The following is a 15,675-nucleotide window of genomic DNA, read 5'->3' as shown; positions in this document are numbered from 1 at the left end:
ACATTGATTAAAGAAACCACAGAATAAACCTGAGACTCCCTTTCTCAGAACTTCTGATGAGAACCTCTTCGACCAGAGAGCATAGAGATGTTAGCTTACACAACAACTAGGACCAGGAATTAAGCCTTCACACTGAGTCCTTCTGGGACACTTACGCACTTATCTTTTGAGATGAAGGCTTGATAGGCATCTTGCTTTGTGGGTACAGTGAACTTGTAAAACTGTGGGAGTTTAAGGCATCCTGGATCTCTGATTCTATTCTGTATAGCTTTATATACCCCACCCCCCCATTACTGCTTTATCTGAATGCTTTTCCGAGGTGCATTAATTAATGTGCCATGTGTGGATTGTTGTGTCTCATTCTCTGCCCAGGGTGAGAGCTGTGTGTCAAGTGTAGCGCTTTGCTCTGCTGGAGTTGCTTTTAGATTGCTGTTTTTAAATCTATCATTAGAAAAGCAAGGGAAAGAGTACACCCCATGTAATAAAGTTTCCAGAGCACATGGAATAAGTTAGTCCTTCCCCCGCCCCTCCACTGCAAAAAACAAAAACAAAAAACCAAAACACAACCAAACACTCAGAGGCGGCTGACTTGCCTTCTGATAAATAAACTTTACCTGGACATGAAATATGCCTCAAGTGACTCTTGGCACACTTATGGTCCAGGGAAAGTTTTTCTAGCAGAAGGCAAAGGATGAAATCTCTTCGGTTCAGATGTTGAGCCACAGGCACTAGGGTGAGTAATGCTTGACCTCATCGTTCAGTGCTGTGCACAAATTTTATAGTGAGGTAAAAAGGGGAGCAACAGAAAAGAACCTTGACAGAGGAGCTGCAGTCAGGTTTGCCTTCTCCGTTCCAGATGTTGCCAGTATTTACTGCTGCATTTTGTTCTCTGAGCACACCGACTGTGGAACAGTCTAGCTGTTTCCTTTCCACCTCAGCTACCATTTGTTTATGCTTATATAACAGTAATAGTGATGAGTAAATCTTAAACAAAGCAGAGGTTGAAGTTGGATACACACCCCAAAAAACTTGGATCTCTAGCTAAATTCTCTGGAAAACCTCTTAGGTAAATAGATTGGGCTGCAAATCCCATGAGAACAAGCTCCAATATTTCCTGAGTTGGGTTGGGCTGGAATTTCATGATTTCTGATGTCTCCTGCTTTCAGGCAGGCAGGAAAAAGAGAACAAAAAGCTGATCATATTATGGTTCTTCTTCCAGGGAGCTTGAGAGAGACCTAAGCAGGTTCCTGATACTTCTGGAAGTAGGACATTTTGAGAAGGGATTTGAAGAAAAGGACATGACCACTGGGCACATGTGAACAGGTGGACCAGTCCAGATTAAGAGAAAGCACGGTAGACATATAGGCCAGAATGGGAGAAGGATGCAATGTGACAGTTACCAGGGAGCCTTGGCAAGTTATTCTTGGAGGCATGGCACAGAATCTGTCCCCCAGCTTTAAAGGATGCTTTGACACTGTGCAGCACCTGTTCTATGACCAGACCTAGAATTTCCAACTCCAGGGCTGTCCAGTCAAAATCAATCAAGTATAGTGAATTTATTAATTTCTTTTTCAAGTATTGAAGGATAAAATCATATCATATCACACACACTAGGACCACAACAAATTATGGAACGGCTCTTTAGCACAGAATGTGATTAGAATTAAGACAATGGTCAAAAGCCTTTTAGTTGGCCCATATTTTCTTGAACAAGTAAGAGGAGTCCTACAAATATGAGGCTACGGTCCAGTAAGACTCCATTTAAGTCCTTACCTAGTTGAAAGAACATTCTAGTTATCCCCTCAAAAACTACCACCATTTGCTTTCTTTTCTTACTGTGTCTCTACGCTGCTGGTACATGAACAGAAAAAGAAAATGCCTTAAAATGCATTGCTTGTGCATGTTCTATATTGCTGATTGGCTTCTTGCTTTCAGCATTATTTATTCATGTCATTTTTAAATTAAGATTTTATGCACAGCCATTTCAAGATTATGGTAATTTAATCTGGTAAATTGCTCCAAGAATGATTTGAAAAAAAAAAAATAGACCTCTCCATTCTTGACAGGAAGACTAGTCATGTCATTTGAAAGTCTAAACCAATAGAGCCCACTGCATGTCTTTATTCTTCTTTGCAGCAATCTCTGCCAATTGTTCCTTGAGCACACTGTATAACAAAAGTAAATGCTAACCTGCGGCCCCCAGCCATGGCATGGATACAGTATTGCTGTGTGGTTCTCCTGCGGACCCTGGTCAAGGCATACCTCTTTCGCTTTGTTGTTACGAAGCTGTAGAAACAAAACATTGCATATTTACATGTCCGTCCCTTATGGGGGATGAATGTAACCTATGGTTCGCAGCAATATCCTGGTTTTTAGTATTATGGAATGAAGAAGATGCTTTGCCACATCTTTACACATGAGCTTTCCCAATAGGATTTTTGTGCTGCATACATGATATTTTTAAAAATATAGGTTTTAATGATGACTTGCATTTATACAATAACCACCCTTAAAAGCTACTGACCATTGCCATGATTTCTGTAATGATCACTTTCCACTGTATTTAGGATATTAGAGGCATGGTAATGATATTGTCATGTCTTCCTCCATACGGTTCTGGGATCAATGCAGTGCTCCTTATTACTCATCCCAAAGTGCTCTAGAAGCACTGAGCAAAAAATCAGTGTCAGACAATACTGAATTCAATCTCTTTACATGGCACTATGGTATGAGTTTGGGACAAAGGTATTATACCCTATAGGGCACATATGTACAAATCACATAGACCAAGCCTCTGCAAAACTGGCAAGTTAGGTCAAGTATAAGTTAAATACATTACTACAATAGGACAGCACTCCCCAAAAATATATTCAGCTGCTTATCCAATGGAGTCAATAGGCACCATACACAATGTCACAGCAACTCAGTAAATAACTATTCAAATTTAGGGTATTTAAGTCTCTAAACTTAGAGATAGAAACATTACAGGGAATGGTGAACAGATTCTAGACTGCACTTATTCAGGTTCATCTACTTTAAGGGTGTTTCTGATTATAGACACACTGGCATGCTCATTTGAGAAGTAATCTGAGTTAAGAACATGCTTGGTCTTAATTACCTCCCCATATGCAATAGTATTATTGTATCTTCTCATTTCTGGGTAAACATGGTCCAGGTACCACTGGAAATTCTTGCACTTTAAGCTTTTTCTTAATGCTTTTCTCTCCGAGACATCCCCAATGTCAATGCCTGGATTCTGAAAAATAAAGACACCCTTAGCACCATTACTAAAAGTTTATTCTTGCTACTTTAATTAATTTATTTAACACAATGCTTGTGATTGAGTTTCACTGACTTTTGACATAGTTTCTGACATCTTGAAGATTTCCAAAAGCTGAACACTACATACAGGCAGATGGCCATGCAATGCTATTTTCAAAACCCATGCACACACATCCAACTTAAACAAAAAACCCCAAACACACACACCCACCCCCATAATCGAAGAAGGTCAATTGAAAGGCAAGGCTCTCATAGCCACAGTAAGCAGGAATATATATGTTTTAAAATCAATTCTTCCAATTGTCAACACCTTAGTACTTGACAGATTTAGGCCAAGTAGAGAAGAATTTAGAGAAGAGAAGTAAAATGTAGAAGTAAAACTTGGCCCAATGCAATCCCCTTCCCCTCCCCGCAAAGCAGATTTTTAGACACTTCCCTTTTTACACAGAAAGGTCTATAGCTTGGGTCTGAGCCCACTAAACTTGCTTACAATCCCATCCCAAGTTAGGCTGTATCTGCAGCCATTCCTGGCTAGAAAAGCCAAAAAAAAACCTGCTCAAGTCAGAATCCTGCCAACTCTCCATCCCACACACTTAGAGGAGAACCCACAAGACTCAGCCAGTCCCTAGAATGTGAGGTAAATATGGCAGTTTTCAGTCCACACTCATCTGTTTCACAAGCGTATTAATTAGGGACCTTCTCCAGTATGTCAAATCAGGAAACCCTTTCAGAATGTTAGTACCTAATCAACCACACCAAGGTAGCCTTTGTTCTTGTATGCCCAAATGCCAGCAAATCTCCACAGACAGAACCTTTCTTCAGAATACCAGGGCAGCAAGCTCAAAATGCTCATCCCTCAAGATGCTATTTTCTTACAAACATTATAACAGGAGCACAGGCTGCTGTGCTAAATGAAATGCTGTTTTGTTTGGATGTGTGCTATAAAGCACAGGCATGTATTCAGCAATCCCTTCTGCAGGCAAGAACTCCTGCTGATGTCAAAAGGAGTTTTGCCTGGATATGGAAATCTAGAGTGGGCCCTTGAATCTAAACTTTAATAAGGGTATCTGTAAAACTGTTCTGTTCACTAGTCTTCCCATGTACTTCTATGGGTGTTAGCTCAGGCCCTGGATAACTGTTCGTGCCCAACTGCTATTAAAAACATGAAGTAAGGAAAGCTGAGGCCCCAATTCTGTGAACTGGCCTGCACGGGTAGACCTTTATGCCTGTGCAAAGGGCTTCTGAAGTGAATGTGTTTCTGCACAGAAACCGAGGTTCACCCACACAGATCAAATTGCAGGAATGGACCCTTAGTGAGAAATTCTGCTTTGTAGCAATTTTGTTAGAGGAAGTTCATGGCTTCTGCAGGGAAGACAAAGGAAGTTGTCACAAGGAAGGGAGTTACCTAAGAAGTTTTACCAATAACTTAAGAACCTTCAAACATTTATGTGAAGTAGTAAGCATAGCTACCAAGGATATCCCATCATTTTATGCTGTTTAGAGAAACTACACAAACAGTTCTGTTGGAATTGGATCCTATTTCATGAATAGCGGTTTCATCATCTTGTATGTCTGTGCATCTAAGGTACCTATAACCATGGTTTCTAAGTGATGAGTGTCTCTACTGTAAGGTCTTCAGGGCAGAGACCCTGCTTAGCCTATGTTTGTAAAGCAGTGGGTTCAAGGCTGGGAACCTGGAATAGAAGTTGTTTTTCAAGAATTTTTATAAAATACGTTCTCAACAGAATGAGCTTTGATTACAGGTTGGAGGATTTACAAGAATGTTGTTATTATGGAAGTGATGATTTCCTGTTACTATGCATCTGTGCAGCATGGCATGCAATGTACATTCATCACATGAAACAGTGCCTGTTAAAGAGACATTTACTGACTGTGCAGAATGATCTGATCATTTTCTGTCCATTAATCCAACAGAAAGTCTCGATTTGCTGGGTGATGTCAGTGATATAGATACACAGCAAATAGAAATTGAAGTGTGAGGCAAAGACATTATAATATAGGTTTAATCTTCAGAAACAGGATAAACCCTCAGCTGGTGTTAATCAGCCTAGCTCCAGTAACAGCCTCCAAAGTCAATGGAGCTATGCTTATTTACACCATCAGCTTTTTCTCCACATCATGATACTAGGTACTCTATCATTTAAGATCTTAAGAAAATAAAAGAGGTGAGACTAAGTGAACTGAGGAAAGGCTGTACCTCCAGTGGCAAGTTCCACGCAATGTAAACATGAGACTTGTAATCATCCATCCACACTTCAGCCACCCGCAAAGCATTCCGCTTGGTGTAGAAACCAATGTTATTGTTGTAGGGCTTCTTCTTGCGTTCAATATGAGCGACTCTTGAGCATGGTAGGACCTCCATGCTGCCGCCACACAGCCACACCTGAAAGACCAGGATAAGGCATGCAACACATCAGTTTAAGGAGGACTGAGTTTTCAGATCAGAATCCAGCACATTAAACCCTTAAAATAGCAGTGATTAATCTAAAAAAATGGAGGAGGAGAAAGAAAGGCTGTTTCTTCCACCCATGAACTAACAGTCTGTTGACTATATGACAACATAGTCTGATAAACTGGACATGCTTCGTAATATTTTAGAGCCCAATCCTGCAAATACAGTCAGCATAGTGCTCACCACGATAAATAATCCCAATGCCTTTAATGAGACAACTCATAGTAGTAAGTACTATGTTGGGAGAAATCTGGGCCCTATTTAAGTCAATAGCAAGACTCCCATTGATTTCAAGGGAGCCAGGATTTCACCCTACATTTGGCAAGTGTGTGTAGGATTGGACCCTTAGTTTACATGGCTGTGTGTACCCATTCAGAGCTCCATGCCTACAGAGGTGGCCCTGAAGAGCTCACCACTTGTATCTAAGACAGATAAGCTTACCTTTGGATAGGAAGTATTCCCTTGCACTTTCCTATGTTAATAATGCCAGAACTGAAAATATTACATCTTCCAGGAATACTCTGCAGCAAGTGTTGTACCTTCCCTGCGCTCAACATCATACACACACTGCATATTATTATTATTTGTATTCCAGTAGTTCCTAGGAGCCCAGATCATGGATCAGGGTCTCACACAACGAAATCCAAACCTACCCCCATCCTGAGGTTCGCCCTTCTTGACCTCTACCGCCACCAAAACAAAGATAGGAGTGCAAGTCTTTGAAAAGTTGTCAAAAATCTGAATTCTATCCATCAGTCAAGCGTGCTTTTAGCACAATGTGACTGACTCTTCCTATCAGGCTACACACAGCTAAGAATCCCCAGGAGCATATTTTATTTCAGAAACATCATATTTCAGTGTTTGCAAAATGTAATATTATGGGATTTCAGTTCAAGACAAAATTTGGCTTTTCATCCTGATTGCGGGTAATTCTCATATGAAAGTTTTAGGAAAAAGAATCTTAGTTCTGTGAATTCTACTTAGTAGGCTTGGGACTCTTATTATAGTCTTGTGTTTTATTCACAGAATTTCAAGCTTTTCATATGGGAAAAACATTTATGTTTCAAGAAAAATAAAGAAAATCCGTGGACAAATGTATATTGCCATAAACTAAAGGGACAAGGTCTCAGGTATCAATTGAAGGGCACTGATTCATATACAAATGCAAGTCTGTTGCAGCAGGATCAATAAGGGTTTAATTTTTAAGAGGCAATTATGCTAGGAATGGCCACCCCTGAATAGATCAAGCTGTCATAATAAAATAACTAAAATTCACACATCTCTACCAGATATTTGTTACAGTTCTTACGTGGTGAGAACAGCAGCAGAGAAATAACTCCAATGTTATTTAAAACCAAAGTTGTTTAGCTACTTTGTATTTTTATAGAACCTTTCATCCTAAGAGCATGCATACCTATGCAGTCTTATCAAACGTCTATGAAGTAGGTAGATATCCTCATGGTACAGATGGGAAGACTAAGGCACAAACAGACCGTCATGTACTTGCTCACACAAAGCCAAATTGTGTCCCTTACTCACTCTGATGGGCAGTTACGCACCTAGGTGGTTGCACAGAAGTGGCCCAGAGTGACTAGGCAGGGAATAGAATCCAGGAGTCTTGGCTTCTCTTCTCGTACACTAAATCCCAGACATATTTTTCAATAAGTGGAAAGTGATGTGTTTTATAGCTATCTACACCCTATTTAAATAGGACTAGCAGTAACTTACTCTGAATACTGAATTTTCATATAGGCGTTAGTGGGAAGATGTTCAGACCTTGTTCTCTTTGCTCCAATAGGTAATGAAATATAGGATTAACCTTCCAATTAAGCCATCTTCCCAATGATCTGAATTAAGAAAGTGTCACTTAAAGTGGCTTAATATGGTCTTAAAGTGACTTAAGTGCTTGAAATGCCTTAAGCCTTTTACACACATTAGTACTTACTGCAATGTATAGGTAGCTTTATCTTAACCTGCCTTAAATCTCAATTATATGTGCAAAATTCTTTTAAAAGAAGTTCATTGGGAAGGACTGTGTTTCATTTACTCTCCATTTACATCCCTGTTAGGTGGCTCTCTCTCAATTAAGATTATTTCAAATAAACTGGTTCCCTGGGGACTGTCCCGACTAAGTGAATTTCCCAGTTAAGTGGATAGAAATATAGAGGTCTAGATTATAGCCACCATGAGATATTCTGTTTGCTACAATAGCTCACATTAATCAATCCATATGTCCCACACAATTGACTATATGGAGGATTTTTTCCATTACTTAGTGGATCAAACATTAGCTTTGAAAGGGAGAACACACACCAAAAAAAAAAAAAAAAAAAAAAAAATCGCAACACTTAGATCGATGAGGAAAAATATCTTAAGTCATGTTTGGTCTATTTAACTTGGCAGTGTCCATCATACATATGCTTACAAAGGACAAAAACAATTTTTTTTAAATGCATGCTTTTTTTTTTTTTTTTTTAATGCATGTTTTAAATACATTTCCTGGTGGGACAGAAAATCATGAATGTCTACATTATTTTTCAGCATCAGACTCAAATATGTAATATATCTATTAGCCAGCTATTCATCCATTCAGAAAGTTAGAAAATTAAAATTGATAGATCTCCCTCTAGTAGTTGATGATGGTGACTATATAACCTCTCTTCTATCCATCTAAACCCAGGAGTAATCAAACATACAAAGCCAGCTAATAAGGATACTAGAATACATAAATAATTTGTTAGAACTAAACTGTACACAGTGAATCTCGGAGAAACAAATCAAAAATAAATCTGTCACCCACAGGCCTTTGAAGTACATGACAAAAGAGCGGTGGGTGATGCATTTGCAATTATCTTCCAAATAAAAATGTATTTCCTTAGGAATTAATGAGAAAAGAATATATAATGATTTTTCTTGTGTAGTGATGTTGAAAGGATAGTGATTCCCTTTGTAGACATTTTTATCATGTGGGAAAGAAAAAAGGTAAGCACATGATGAACCAAGTATAACAATTTCACTACAGCAAGGAGGTTATTTAACTTTCCCTTCCAATCACCCTTTTCAAGCAGGGAAATTTCAGTGGCGTGGTAATGAATTCATAAGCTTTTAGGCATCTCAGTTTCCTTGAGGCTACAGACAGGCCATTGTGGGGAACTAAACTAGGAATGAGAATGGATTCTGGAGGCTGCAATATTGAGTTAGGGTCTCGGGATGCATGGACGTCACCTTCCTATCAAGTGTCCCCTCTTGCTCTGCATGCTTATGCTCTCAACATTGCCCTGATGCCAGGAAGCAGGGACTTGAATCAATTTGTGTTGGATCCAGCCCCCAGGAGAGGAATGTGTGTTGTACTGGGCACTCAAGCTGCAGAAAAACCATATTGCCAGCAGCATGAGCAGGGCGGCACCAGCAGAGACAAGAGCTTGGGGAGGAAGCAGTCCACAGGCAAGGAACAGCAGTATGTTCAAGTACATTATGGAAATTTTAGTGCACATCAGCATGGTCAGTTAGTGTGTGGCACGCTAGTATGCTGTAGAGTTACACCCTGGCTTGCTGTGCACTGACAAGTTACACAAGCCCAACAATATGTAGCCAAATTCTGCTATACTTGAATGGGCAAAACAATGCGTGTGTGTGCAAGTTATTCCTAGCTATTGTGGTATAAATCTAGGTCTACCATAAATGTGCACAGTACTTAAAATTCCCCAACACACTGAGGTTATGTGACCAGTCTTGTCAGCATAACAAGGACCTTATTAGGTTTTAATAGCACAATACAAACATTTTATGGGCTTATAAAAAAGTTGAGTATTTAAAAAAGCCACGATAAACCATAATCACTATCCCTATGGAATAAACAGAAACAGCCAAGCCCTTTGTTTACAGTCTAGAAAAATAGTATCCACAAATTGACGCTAATCTACTCAAATCTTTTATTGCAGATAACACACCAAAATAACCTTGATCGTATTTTCCAATTACTGTAGCCAGCAAAGGTATCTAGTCAAATAGTGATACAAGTCAAATGGTGGAAGATGTTCAATGTAATTTATCTATTTTTGATGCAAAAAGTCATTAGAATCAGTTATTTAGGATAACAGGAATCAACATTGTGCATGCCATACTAACTTTTAATCATAAAAGGCTGTTCTGAAACAGAATTATTTATGCAGAGACAGGCACCAAGTATGATATAGCAGCTCCAGTGCTGACAGTGCGCCCACTTCCTTCAGTCTATTATTATCCCTCTCAACTCCAGCGCATCATTAAGGTGGCTTGGTTAGCTGTAATTAGAGAGCTTATCATCCCATGTGAATGGAGGATGAGTTGAATGGAAGCTACTGAATGATTTCATAGACTGTTTCAATGTAAATGATTCAAATCTATCCTTTCTAACTGAAAACCAGAACAGAAAACAGGCTCAGGTAACTCACCATGAAGAATAGATAATGAGATTGGAATCCTTAAGTATATATATATCTAGTACATGCTAGGTTTCAAACACTTTAAAGCACAAGTGACATTAAAATACTTTGTAGGCTCTTAGAAGTTCTTGCTACAATCTCTCTCACTCATTAGCTTCAGGGGAAGGGGTTAGCATACTTTTGTAACAGTCAGTTTTCCTTTAAACAACCAACCTTGCTTGCAGGTGCTGTTCCTACTTGGAAAGGTTGAAGCGGGTTCTGCCTGCTCACTGAAGCGTGTAGCTTATATCTGAAGGATGCAACAAGGGAGGAGGCAGTGGGTCTCTAGAGGAGAGGCTCTGAAGTGTGAGCTGAGCAATTCGAAGTAGGAACCTTAGATGCAGAAGCACCTTGGAAGAATGCTTGGGTCTGAACTTTGCACTGTTAATTACTTTATTAATAAAGCCAAATCCTAGCAAGTATTAAGTGCTGATGTAAAGAACTGCTAGAGGAAGGTATCTGCAGTACAGAAGGAGTTTTATTGGTCCTACAAAACCCAGAAACTATCCTACATATTCATGAGCACCATATCTATTAACTCCCCTGTTACATATGCATAGGTACAGAGCATTCTTGTAACAAGAAATGGATGAGTTTTGGCACTACACAGTTTCTGCCTTTGTTTATGAGCAGGTTGAGAAAGGCATCTACTCAACAGTATGTAAAGAATACCAGTTTGTAGCGACAGTAGTATTGATGACAGCACCTAATACACGGACTTCTGCTATGCAAAATGTCTGCTGGAGACAGCATAGATGTGTGCAACTTCAGAATCAGGTCTCTATAAAAAGGTCCTAAACAGATGGTCAGGCTGCTATAGCAGCTGCCAGTCATATTTTTGCCGTTCGTTCGGCCCATCTGCCTATCTTCTATAGCAGCCCAAACACTTCCATTTTAATCAAGTCATTATTTTAAACTACAAGAGGACTACTCTGAAACTCATAGCATGGGCAATCACTCCGGTTCTGAGGTTATCATCGAGAAATACTGTTAACGTCTTACACTTATGCTGACTATTAGAGCTCAACCAAAAGGCTCCTCAAAATTCAGGTACATATGATCAAGTAGTGTTCAAAGGCTTCTACGGATTAAAAAGCTACCACCAACTGCACTTTTAAATAATAGTAGGCATTGTTGTATGTTGAACACCACTCCTTTAAGTGCAGCCAAACCAGAAAGCATTTACCTCCAGGAATAGTACTGGAAAAGCAGCTAGGCAGGATCTGTGATTTTAAATTTGGAAGTCCTATCTTCAGGGGAGTGTTGAGTGCAATGAAAGTGATGAAGCTGTTTGATGTACTGATGGTGCTCTACCAGGACATCAAATTACTGTCTGCCTGGACTCAGTCTTGAAAAGGTTTTCAAAGTTAATGGCTCATTAGCTAGCTCAGTATTTATTGATAGATGTCAGTTTGATGGATACCATATAATTCATTGGATTCTGAATTCCTTGGTGCCCAACTCAGACCTGATAGACTGAATGCAAGTCTACTGACTTCAGTGGCTTCCCACTTGTCTACAGCAGCTAGGAATTTAGCCCCCAACCTTTGAGCATCACACAAGCAATGGAGAAGGCTGAAGTTGTAGATGTGAGGGGCATTTGGAATGAGTGTGGAGATAAAAACCTTTCTATTCTAGACAGCGCTTATTAACATAGTGGGTTCTTTTCCTCCTTTTGGCTTATGGCTAAGTTGCACTCTTATTTTTATTAAAAGCAATATTAAACACTGTCAAATCTAGTTAGGAGTTAAGGCTTGTTTAGATTTTGAGGGTGAAATCCTGGCTCCATTGAAGTCAACAGCAGAGCTCCCATTGACTTAAGTGAGGTAAGGATTTCTCCCCATCTCTATAATGCCAGGCATTACATTTGCCAAATGCAATGTGTTGAAGTATCAGCATAGTCCTAGTTAGGACTCTAGGCAAGAGACCAAGAGAGAGAGAGAGAGAGAGAAAGAGAAAGACTTCCCCATTACTGTGGGAAGGCAAGTGCAAATAGGAGTCTTGTGTTGCATTCTCAAGTAACAAAAGATACAAGTTCATCTTGATCTTCTGGGATATTGAGCTCCAGAGCCAAGTCTTTCACCAAGAATATCTCGTCTCTCCCTCCATGATGAACTTATAATAATTAGAGCTGGCCAGAAAATGGCAACAGGAAAACTGGAAATGTCAATCGTGTTTCTTTTCTAATTAGCCACAATTCTCTCATCTGTCTGTTTTTTCCAACAAAAACAAAAACTGAAAACCCCAAGAGTATTGGGTTTTCAGTAAAACATTGTGGAAAACTGAATCCGACATCAGCGGGACTTAAAGATATGCTTAAAATTATGCAAGCATCCTTCCTGAATAGGGATACTTTCCTGGACCGGGGTGAGGGGCTCATTTGTTTGTAGCTTTTTTGCTGGAAAGTCTGACTTCCTTTAGGTCTGATATTTGGGATACCATGATCCTCCCGCTATTGTCCATTGACTTCTTAAACAACACCTACTAAATGTGAGTCAGTTACACTGACCGAGATTGACGAGGTGGGGGCAGAGATGATGTACTTCTACTTGTAAAAAATTGCTTCCATGACTGCGCAAAAAAACCCATGTTGCTCTGTTACGCCCTGTTATAACCTACATTGCAAATCGTTTCTTTGATCTCAGGGATCAAATTGCCACGGTAGAGATCAAAATGATTTTTAAACATTATCTTTCCCTCCGGCTGACTTCATTAGCTTTTTACAGCTGGCACCTTACTCACTCCTCAGTAACATGTTTGATAGCTGTTTGCTTGCTATCTCACACCAGAAAACTGAGCCAAAAGGGGCTGACTGAATATATTTCTATTTACCTTGGGGCATGGTCACAGCATAGATAACTACTTTGTTGAGCACCACTAATGATTTTTTGCGTAGCAAATGCTAGGACACTGTTGTGCTCATTATGCTAGATCGCTTTAGTGGAATTTAAAGGCATTGAGATCTAAATGAAATGTTATCTCTGCATTGTTCCTCGATGTCTTTTGTTATTATTAGGCTGCCCAGTTGTACATTGTGTTATCTAACCTGCTACCTTAGGATGCTACTTGTACCTGTCCCAGAAGACACTACTAGTTTGGTTTCCATGCTGTCACAATGTCTGGCCATTGTCCTGAGAGCTGGCTGAAGATTAAGCTAGACAAGAACAAACAGATTTATAGCAAGTAATATTTAGAATAATTTAAGATACTTTCCTACCCTTGATGGATCCACTGATATATATCTATAAAAAGATTAAAAATATGGAGTATTCATGCAGCTAGGCAACTTTCTTTTTATATTTACATCCATTCTCAATAGTGGGACTGTAATATAGACTATCTTCAAGAACCTTAACTTTTCTCTGCAGAGGTATGTGTAACATACATCCATAGGGTAACAAAGTACTATTCTAGATCTGTGTCTAATCCAGCATTTTGCTCCTTCAGCTATCCATACTAAGCTCAACTCCTAAAAACATGGGAATGGAGGCTGGTGAAGACTGATTACAGTACCGATGTGGCTAAGTCAAGCATACACAGACTAAGTGAGATGCAGCATGGTCCAGTGTATATTGGACTAGGATCCTAGAGATCTAGGTTCCATTCTCAGCTCTGCCAGTAGCCAGCCGTATGCCATTGGACAAGTCATTATAGCACAGTGTTCCTCGGTTTGCATTATCTATCTTGTCTAATTAGACAAACTCTTTGGGGCAGGGACTACTCGTTATCACAAGTAAGGATAGTGCCTATAGCAATGGGGTGCTAATTTTGATTGGGTCTTAAGATAATACTGTAATGCAAATAATTTCAGATAGGTATTGGCTAGGTGCGCGCGTGCACGCTGTACCTAGTACAAGAGGGTTGGATCTGTGATTGGGGTCTATAGGTACAACATTTCAGAGGGAGAAGGAAAAAGAGGGACCAGAGGGAGAAGGAAAAAGAGGGACAGGTTCCCTTCTGAAGGTCCAACAAACCTCTATCCCCTATTTCAATAGAACACAGACCTTCAATGGGAGTTACACCACTAGAGAATTTGTCTCTACTACTTTGCAGAGAGAGTAATGAAACACGCCTATGTTTCATTACCTCCATGGACAACCCTTTAAAAAGCTCAGATCAGCACCAAAAGTGTCTTGGTATTTGTCTGAGCTATTCAAATCTCTTGGAGGAGCCTGAGTTAGAAGTATGTGAGAACGTTTTTTTCCTAAAAGATTTCCAGGGCTTCCAGATTCAGGTGCTTTATCTGACTCAGTTGGCCTATTCCAAGTCAACACATATCTGATGACTGCTTTTAATTAGATTAAATTAAAATTTATAAGATTTTTGGGGCTAATGTTTTCCTGGCATGAAATATGCAGAGAAGTAGCAGTGGCAAAAACATATGCCAAAGCCTTCATAATTGTGAAAGTAAGATGCTCCCTTAATAGCATTCTGCTTATCACAAGCATGCACTTTCTCTTGCAATGTTACCCGAAGGTCCCACTAGGCATTTCATAGATTTTGTTTTTAATCTCTCTTCCCAGTTCCCAAATGCACAGTAATCACTGAAAAGACCAGTATTTAAATTCCTATGTGCTTCTTTTTTTACATTGCGTTTTTTTGTTTCAATCATTAGTGAATATACTTCTCATAAAAGACTGGCAACTTTAATTCATTGCAAAAGTACTAAGCTGGGTAATGGCCTTTTAATATGCCTTAGAGGTATCATTTAAGAGTGAGTCTGGTCCGTGCCCAATCATTTGTCTGTTTCCCCCTTTATGCCTGCCAATCTCTACCTATAGCACAATACTGATTCCATATAGATTACTGAGAAGCAAGTAGAGTTGGCCAGGAAATGAGTATTTTTCCCTTGGATTTTGAAGGGAAAAAAGTTTGTCAACAACATTTCTTTTTAAAAATACTCAGATGGTTTAAAATGAGCCCCTCCCCAAATTATTCAATTTTCATGTGATTAAAAGCTAAAAACCACCAAAAAGTATGAAAATGGCTATTCTGTGTTAACAGATGTTTCCATGGGAAATGTCAGTTTTCCAGTAAATATTTGATGTTCAGTTTTTCAATGGAAAACTGAAAAATTTATTAGAAAACAGACATTCCAAAGGAAATTCTCATGTATATAAATATAGCAACTGAGAGTCAGAAAAATTTCAACTGGCTCCAACAGACTTTGAGAGAACATCTACACTGCAAATCAGAGATGTGACTGCAGAGACATATCTGAGCTAGCTTGAACAACAGCTATAAAGCCACAGCAGCATGGACTGTGCAAGTCCACCCAGGATCCTGGCAATATACTCAATCAGCTACCCCTTGCTTCGGCAGCTTCACTGCTGTTATTCTAGTTAGCTAGCTCACAGCTGGTTCAGGCATGTTTATGTGCTGCAGTCACACCTCTGATCGCAGTGTAGACAGACCTTGAGTCATTACTAACTCGGCCTAGATTTAAACAAGTGATAT

General features: G+C 39.5%; 1 protein-coding gene across 4 annotated transcripts in view; it reads right to left on the bottom strand.

The window, feature by feature from the left end:
- GALNT17 (polypeptide N-acetylgalactosaminyltransferase 17) overlaps positions 1 to 15,675 on the bottom strand; it is a 235,303-nt gene that overhangs the window by 11,762 nt on the left and 207,866 nt on the right. For all 4 annotated transcript variants that reach the window (XM_067537921.1, XM_067537922.1, XM_067537923.1 and 1 more), the window contains 3 exons: positions 5,501 to 5,686; positions 3,119 to 3,256; positions 2,191 to 2,286 (listed from right to left, as the gene is read on the bottom strand). In XM_067537921.1, the coding sequence (XP_067394022.1) occupies positions 2,191 to 2,286; positions 3,119 to 3,256; positions 5,501 to 5,686 (420 nt within the window). The remainder of the gene's footprint in view (positions 1 to 2,190; positions 2,287 to 3,118; positions 3,257 to 5,500; positions 5,687 to 15,675) is intronic.

Source organism: Emydura macquarii, unplaced genomic scaffold (assembly GCF_026122565.2).
Source record: "Emydura macquarii macquarii isolate MOO-44397 ecotype Brisbane River unplaced genomic scaffold, CSIRO-AGI_Emac_v2 contig_450, whole genome shotgun sequence".
NCBI classification, from domain to species: Eukaryota; Metazoa; Chordata; order Testudines; family Chelidae; genus Emydura; species Emydura macquarii.
Note: the sequence above shows the minus strand (reverse complement) of the source record. Positions and strands in the feature narration are given on the sequence as shown.